At 45.5% G+C, this 8,602-nt stretch overlaps 2 protein-coding genes across 2 annotated transcripts in view; both read left to right on the top strand.

Annotated features, from left to right (window-relative positions):
* LOC308161836 (collagen alpha-3(VI) chain-like) overlaps window positions 1-8,602 on the top strand; it is a gene marked incomplete at its 5' end in the record, with an annotated part of 83,796 nt that overhangs the window by 34,530 nt on the left and 40,664 nt on the right. The gene's annotated exons all lie outside the window — the stretch shown is intronic.
* On the top strand, window positions 68-8,596 carry LOC308161839 (collagen alpha-3(VI) chain-like; the record flags this gene model as incomplete). The annotated part of the gene is made up of 12 exons (XM_080535917.1): window positions 68-362; window positions 733-1,332; window positions 1,508-2,113; window positions 2,260-2,856; window positions 3,002-3,601; window positions 3,777-4,382; window positions 4,529-4,900; window positions 5,271-5,830; window positions 6,576-6,642; window positions 6,785-7,384; window positions 7,560-8,138; window positions 8,547-8,596. 12 exons carry the CDS (start codon window positions 68-70, stop codon window positions 8,594-8,596), a joined length of 5,532 nt encoding a protein of 1,843 aa, XP_080392043.1.

Genomic DNA, 8,602 nt, shown 5'->3' with positions numbered 1-8,602 from the left:
CACCGCCAGAAAGGATGTGGTATTCCTTCTGGATGGTTCTGATGGCACAAGGAATGGATTCCCAGCAATGCGTGACTTTGTTCAGAGAGTGGTGGAGAAACTCAATGTGGAGGACAACAAAGACCGTGTTTCTGTGGTTCAGTACAGTAGAGATCAAGAAGTCCATTTCTATCTGAACACTTACAACACAAAGGAGGAAATTCTTGACACTCTTACAGGCCTCAGGCACAAAGGAGGTAGACCCCTCAACACCGGGGCAGCTCTCCAGTACGTGAGGGACAATGTCTTTACTGCCTCCTCTGGAAGCAGACGCCAAGACGGCGTCCCTCAGTTACTGATTCTGCTGAGTGGCGGGCAGTCAAGTGATAATGTTGAAACTCCAGCCTCTGCCCTCAAACAGAGTGGCGTCTTGATATTTGGCATTGGAACCAGAAATTCCAGCAGAGAGGTTGAAAAGATTGCCACTGATCCTAGTTATGCCCAATCTGTGTCTGAATTCTCTGACCTCACCACTGTCCAGCAGCAGTTTTTCTCCTCGCTAAAAACTGGACTTGTTGAGGTGACACCCACAACCCCGACAGTCATAGGTAAGCTTATATGGATAATCCTTTAGGCATTTCTGAAATGTCTCTTCGGATATGTAAGAAAAGTAAAATAACACATATATTTCAGACACAGGTTCAATGAAAAAATGTTGACATAATTTTCTCTTTTTACTTCTAATACTCCTAGTGGAGCAAAGAACTGCCAGAAAGGATGTGGTATTCCTTCTGGATGGTTCTGACAGCACAAGGAATGGATTCCCAGCAATGCGTGACTTTGTTCAGAGAGTTGTGGAGAAACTCAATTTGGAGGAGAACAAAGACCGTGTGTCTGTGGTTCAGTACAGTAGAGATCAACAAGTCGATTTCTATCTGAACGCTTACAACACAAAGGAGGACATTCTTGACCTTGTTAGAGGCTTGAGGCACAAAGGAGGTAGACCCCTCAACACCGGGGCAGCACTCCAGTACGTGAGGGACAATGTCTTTACTGCCTCCTCTGGAAGCAGACGCCAAGAGGGCGTCCCTCAGATACTGATTGTGCTGAGTGGTGGAAGGTCCTTTGACAATGTAGATACACCGGCATCTGCTCTCAAGGAGCTTGGGGTCTTGGTGTTTGGAATCGGAACAAGGGGCTCTGATAGCAGAGAATTGCAAAAGATATCCTCTGAACCTAGTCTTGCTCTCTCAGTGTCTGAATTCACTGACCTCCCCAATGTCCAAGAGCAGCTACTTTCTGCCATGAGCACAGTCGGTGTACAGGGCACACTCACAACACCGACATTAATAGGTAAGACAATTACGTAACACGTTAGATTGTCCTCATTATCGTGGAATTACACATGTAATTAAAAGTCTAACCAATATTGGAAAAACGTACAGTCTTGATAATTTAGTAAGTGTTTCCTGTCTATATCATATGCAGCAAGTAATATTACTCTCTTTCGAACTTTGATATTCTGTAGTTGAGCATCGTGCTCCCAGGAGGGATGTTGTGTTCTTGCTGGATGGATCTGATGCCACTAGGAATGGATTCCCAGCTATGCGGGACTTTGTCCAAAGAGTAGTGGAGACACTCAATGTGGATGTGAACAAAGATCGAGTCTCAGTGGTTCAGTACAGCAGAGATCCAACCGCACAATTCTATCTGAACACATACACAACAAAGGGAGAGATTCTTGACACTGTCAGAGGTCTGAAGCACAAAGGCGGGAGACCCCTCAACACTGGGGCAGCTCTTCAGTATGTGAGGGACAATGTCTTCACTGCGTCTGCTGGAAGTAGGCGCTTGGAAGGTGTTCCACAGATTCTGATACTGCTGAGTGGTGGAAGGTCCTTTGACAATGTTGACAAACCAGCCTCTGCTCTGAAGGAGCTTGGGGTCTTGGTTTACGGAATTGGAACAAGGAGCTCTGATAGCAGAGAATTGCAGAGGATATCACATGATCCCAGTTATGCTCTGTCTGTGTCTGACTTCACTGACCTTCCCAGTGTACAACAGCAACTCCTGTCCTCAGTGGAGGCAGTGGAAATTACTCCAAAAGGTACTCCAGAATCAACAACAGTGTTAGGTATGTCTAATCATATTACCGCCGATCATGTCATGAATACAGACAGCAACAAATCAGTTGGGCCTTGAATACTATTGGGTGTTAGACTTTCATTGGGCCTTTAACACCACATTTATTTCATTGATATAATCTCTGTGTTTTCTCAGTTGATCTTGACACAGCCAGAAAGGATGTGGTATTCCTTCTGGATGGTTCTGATGGCACAAGGAATGGATTCCCAGCAATGCGTGACTTTGTTCAGAGAGTGGTGGAGAAACTCAATGTGGAGGAGAACAAAGACCGTGTGTCTGTGGTTCAGTACAGTAGAGATCAAGAAGTCCATTTCTATCTGAACACTTACAACACAAAGGAGGAAATTCTTGACACTCTTACAGGCCTCAGACACAAAGGAGGTAGACCCCTCAACACCGGGGCAGCTCTCCAGTACGTGAGGGACAATGTCTTTACTGCCTCCTCTGGAAGCAGACGCCAAGAGGGCGTCCCTCAGTTATTGATTCTGCTGAGTGGCGGGCAGTCAAGTGATAATGTTGAAACTCCAGCCTCTGCCCTCAAACAGAGTGGCGTCTTGATATTTGGCATTGGAACCAGAAATTCCAGCCGAGAGGTTGAAAAGATTGCCACTGATCCTAGTTATGCCCAATCTGTGTCTGAATTCTCTGACCTCCCCACTGTCCAGCAGCAGTTTTTCTCCTCGCTAAAAACTGGACTTGTTGAGGTGACACCCACAACCCCGACAGTCATAGGTAAGCTTATATGGATAATCCTTTAGGCATTTCTGAAATGTCTCTTCGGATATGTAAGAAAAGTAAAATAACACATATATTTCAGACTCAGGTTCAATGAAAAAATGTTGACATCATTTTCTCTTTTTACTTCTAATACTCCTAGTGGAGCAAAGAACCGCCAGAAAGGATGTGGTATTCCTTCTGGATGGTTCTGACAGCACAAGGAATGGATTCCCAGCAATGCGTGACTTTGTTCAGAGAGTTGTGGAGAAACTCAATGTGGAGGAGAACAAAGACCGTGTGTCTGTGGTTCAGTACAGTAGAGATCAACAAGTCGATTTCTATCTGAACGCTTACAACACAAAGGAGGACATTCTTGACACTGTTAGAGGCTTGAGGCACAAAGGAGGTAGACCCCTCAACACCGGGGCAGCACTCCAGTACGTGAGGGACAATGTCTTTACTGCCTCCTCTGGAAGCAGACGCCAAGAGGGCGTCCCTCAGATACTGATTGTGCTGAGTGGTGGAAGGTCCTTTGACAATGTAGATACACCGGCATCTGCTCTCAAGGAGCTTGGGGTCTTGGTGTTTGGAATCGGAACAAGGGGCTCTGATAGCAGAGAATTGCAAAAGATATCCTCTGAACCTAGTCTTGCTCTCTCAGTGTCTGAATTCACTGACCTCCCCAATGTCCAAGAGCAGCTACTTTCTGCCATGAGCACAGTCGGTGTACAGGGCACACGCACAACACCGACATTAATAGGTAAGACAATTACGTAACACGTTAGATTGTCCTCATTATCGTGTAATTACACATGTAATTAAAAGTCTAACCAATATTGGAAAAACGTACAGTCTTGATAATTTAGTAAGTGTTTCCTGTCTATATCATATGCAGCAAGTAATATTACTCTCTTTCGAACTTTGATATTCTGTAGTTGAGCATCGTGCTCCCAGGAGGGATGTTGTGTTCTTGCTGGATGGATCTGATGCCACTAGGAATGGATTCCCAGCTATGCGGGACTTTGTCCAAAGAGTAGTGGAGACACTCAATGTGGATGTGAACAAAGATCGAGTCTCAGTGGTTCAGTACAGCAGAGATCCAACCGCACAATTCTATCTGAACACATACACAACAAAGGGAGAGATTCTTGACACTGTCAGAGGTCTGAAGCACAAAGGCGGGAGACCCCTCAACACTGGGGCAGCTCTTCAGTATGTGAGGGACAATGTCTTCACTGCGTCTGCTGGAAGTAGGCGCTTGGAAGGTGTTCCACAGATTCTGATACTGCTGAGTGGTGGAAGGTCCTTTGACAATGTTGACAAACCAGCCTCTGCTCTGAAGGAGCTTGGGGTCTTGGTCTACGGAATTGGAACAAGGAGCTCTGATAGCAGAGAATTGCAGAGGATATCACATGATCCCAGTTATGCTCTGTCTGTGTCTGACTTCACTGACCTTCCCAGTGTCGAACAGCAACTCCTGTCCTCAGTGGAGGCAGTAGAAATTACTCCAGAAGGTACTCCAGAATCAACAACAGTGTTAGGTATGTCTATTCATATTACTACCCATCATGTCATGAATACTGACAGCAACAAATCAGTTGGGCCTTGAACACTATTGGGTGTTAGACTTTCATTGGGCCTTTAACACCACATTTATTTCATTGATATAATCTCTGTGTTTTCTCAGTTGATCTTGACACCGCCAGAAAGGATGTGGTATTCCTTCTGGATGGTTCTGACAGCACAAGGAATGGATTCCCAGCAATGCGTGACTTTGTTCAGAGAGTGGTGGAGAAACTCAATGTGGAGGACAACAAAGACCGTGTGTCTGTGGTTCAGTACAGTAGAGATCAAGAAGTCCATTTCTATCTGAACACTTACAACACAAAGGAGGAAATTCTTGACACTCTTACGGGCCTCAGGCACAAAGGAGGTAGACCCCTCAACACCGGGGCAGCTCTCCAGTACGTGAGGGACTATGTCTTTACTGCCTCCTCTGGAAGCAGACGCCAAGAGGGTGTCCCTCAGTTACTGATTCTGCTGAGTGGCGGGCAGTCAAGTGATAATGTTGAAACTCCAGCCTCTGCCCTCAAACAGAGTGGCGTCTTGATATTTGGCATTGGAACCAGAAATTCCAGCAGAGAGGTTGAAAAGATTGCCACTGATCCTAGTTATGCCCAATCTGTGTCTGAATTCTCTGACCTCCCCACTGTCCAGCAGCAGTTTTTCTCCTCGCTAAAAACTGGACTTGTTGAGGTGACACCCACAACCCCGACAGTCATAGGTAAGCTTATATGGATAATCCTTTAGGCATTTCTGAAATGTCTCTTCGGATATGTAAGAAAAGTAAAATAACACATATATTTCAGACTCAGGTTCAATGAAAAAATGTTGACATAATTTTCTCTTTTTACTTCTAATACTCCTAGTGGAGCAAAGAACCGCCAGAAAGGATGTGGTATTCCTTCTGGATGGTTCTGACAGCACAAGGAATGGATTCCCAGCAATGCGTGACTTTGTTCAGAGAGTAGTGGAGAAACTCAATGTGGAGGAGAACAAAGACCGTGTGTCTGTGGTTCAGTACAGTAGAGATCAACAAGTCAATTTCTATCTGAACGCTTACAACACAAAGGAGGACATTCTTGACACTGTTAGAGGCTTGAGGCACAAAGGAGGTAGACCCCTCAACACCGGGGCAGCACTCCAGTACGTGAGGGACAATGTCTTTACTGCCTCCTCTGGAAGCAGACGCCAAGAGGGCGTCCCTCAGATACTGATTGTGCTGAGTGGTGGAAAGTCCTTTGACAATGTAAATACACCGGCATCTGCTCTCAAGGAGCTTGGGGTCTTGGTGTTTGGAATTGGAACAAGGGGCTCTGATAGCAGAGAATTGCAAAAGATATCCTCTGAACCTAGTCTTGCTCTCTCAGTGTCTGAATTCACTGACCTCCCCAATGTCCAAGAGCAGCTACTTTCTGCCATGAGCACAGTCAGTGTACAGGGCACACGCACAACACCGACATTAATAGGTAAGACAATTACGTAACACTTTAGATTGTCCTCATTATCGTGTAATTACACATATAATTAAAAGTCTAACCAATATTGGAAAAACGTACAGTCTTGATAAATTAGTAAGTGTTTCCTGTCTATATCATATGCAGCAAGTAATATTACTCTCTTTCGAACTTTGATATTCTGTAGTTGAGCATCGTGCTCCCAGGAGGGATGTTGTGTTCTTGCTGGATGGATCTGATGCCACTAGGAATGGATTCCCAGCTATGCGTGACTTTGTTCAGAGAGTGGTGGAGAAACTCAATGTGGAGGACAACAAAGACCGTGTTTCTGTGGTTCAGTACAGTAGAGATCAAGAAGTCCATTTCTATCTGAACAGTTACAACACAAAGGAGGAAATTCTTGACACTCTTACACGCCTCAGGCACAAAGGAGGTAGACCCCTCAACACCGGGGCAGCTCTCCAGTACGTGAGGGACAATGTCTTTACTGCCTCCTCTGGAAGCAGACGCCAAGAGGGTGTCCCTCAGTTACTGATTCTGCTGAGTGGTGGGCGGTCCAGTGATAATGTTGAAACTCCAGCCTCTGCCCTCAAACAGAGTGGCGTCTTGATATTTGGCATTGGAACCCGAAATTCCAGCAAAGAGGTTGAAAAGATTGCCACTGATCCTAGTTATGCCCAATCTGTGTCTGAATTCTCTGACCTCCCCACTGTCCAGCAGCAGTTTTTCTCGTCGCTAAAAACTGGACTTGTTGAGGTGACACCCACAACCCCGACAGTCATAGGTAAGATTATATAGATAATCCTTTAGGCATTTCTGAAATATCTCTTGGGATATGTAAGAAAAGTAAAATAACACATATATTTCAGACTCAGGTTCAATGAAAAAATTTTGACATTTTCTCTTTTTACTTCTAATACTCCTAGTGGAGCAAAGAACTGCCAGAAAGGATGTGGTATTCCTTCTGGATGGTTCTGACGGCACAAGGAATGGATTCCCAGCAATGCGTGACTTTGTTCAGAGAGTGGTGGAGAAACTCAATGTGGAGGAGAACAAAGACCGTGTGTCTGTGGTTCAGTACAGTAGAGATCAACAAGTCGATTTCTATCTGAACACTTACAACACAAAGGAGGACATTCTTGACACTGTTAGAGGCTTGAGGCACAAAGGAGGTAGACCCCTCAACACCGGGGCAGCACTCCAGTACGTGAGGGACAATGTCTTTACTGCCTCCTCTGGAAGCAGACGCCAAGAGGGCGTCCCTCAGATACTGATTGTGCTGAGTGGTGGAAGGTCCTTTGACAATGTAGATACACCGGCATCTGCTCTCAAGGAGCTTGGGGTCTTGGTGTTTGGAATCGGAACAAGGGGCTCTGATAGCAGAGAATTGCAAAAGATATCCTCTGAACCTAGTCTTGCTCTCTCAGTGTCTGAATTCACTGACCTCCCCAATGTCCAAGAGCAGCTACTTTCTGCCATGAGCACAGTCGGTGTACAGGGCACACGCACAACACCGACATTAATAGGTAAGACAATTACGTAACACTTTAGACTGTCCTCATTATCGTGTAATTACACATGTAATTAAAAGTCTAACCAATATTGGAAAAACGTACAGTCTTGATAATTTAGTAGCTTTTTCCTCTCTGTACCATATGCAGCATGTAATATTACTCTCTTTCGAACTTTGATATTTTGTAGTTGAGCATCGGGCTCCCAGGAGGGATGTTGTGTTCTTGCTGGATGGATCTGATGCCACTAGGAATGGATTCCCAGCTATGCGGGACTTTGTCCAAAGAGTAGTGGAGACACTCAATGTGGATGTGAACAAAGATCGAGTCTCAGTGGTTCAGTACAGCAGAGATCCAACCGCACAATTCTATCTGAACACATACACAACAAAGGGAGAGATTCTTGACACTGTCAGAGGTCTGAGGCACAAAGGCGGGAGACCCCTCAACACTGGGGCAGCTCTTCAGTATGTGAGGGACAATGTCTTCACTGCGTCTGCTGGAAGTAGGCGCTTGGAAGGTGTTCCACAGATTCTGATACTGCTGAGTGGTGGAAGGTCCTTTGACAATGTTGACAAACCAGCCTCTGCTCTGAAGGAGCTGGGGGTCTTGGTCTATGGAATTGGAACAAGGAGCTCTGATAGCAGAGAATTGCAGAGGATATCCCATGATCCCAGTTATGCTCTGTCTGTGTCTGACTTCACTGACCTTCCCAGTGTCCAACAGCAACTCCTGTCCTCAGTGGAGGCAGTGGGAATTACTCCAGAAGGTACTCCAGAATCAACAACAGTGTTAGGTATGTCTAATCATATTACTGTCCATCATGTCATGAATAATGACAGCAACAAATCAGTTGGGCCTTGAACACTATTGGGTGTTAGACTTTCATTGGGCCTTTAACACCACATTTATTTCATTGATATAATCTCTGTGTTTTCTCAGTTGATCTTGACACCGCCAGAAAGGATGTGGTATTCCTTCTGGATGGTTCTGATGGCACAAGGAATGGATTCCCAGCAATGCGTGACTTTGTTCAGAGAGTGGTGGAGAAACTCAATGTGGAGGACAACAAAGACCGTGTTTCTGTGGTTCAGTACAGTAGAGATCAAGAAGTCCATTTCTATCTGAACAGTTACAACACAAAGGAGGAAATTCTTGACACTCTTACACGCCTCAGGCACAAAGGAGGTAGACCCCTCAACACCGGGGCAGCTCTCCAGTACGTGAGGGACA

Source organism: Nansenia antarctica (genome assembly GCF_963989245.1).
Source record: "Nansenia antarctica genome assembly, chromosome: 7".
Taxonomy (NCBI): domain Eukaryota; kingdom Metazoa; phylum Chordata; class Actinopteri; order Argentiniformes; family Microstomatidae; genus Nansenia; species Nansenia antarctica.
This window is presented reverse-complemented; position numbering and strand designations above follow the sequence as displayed.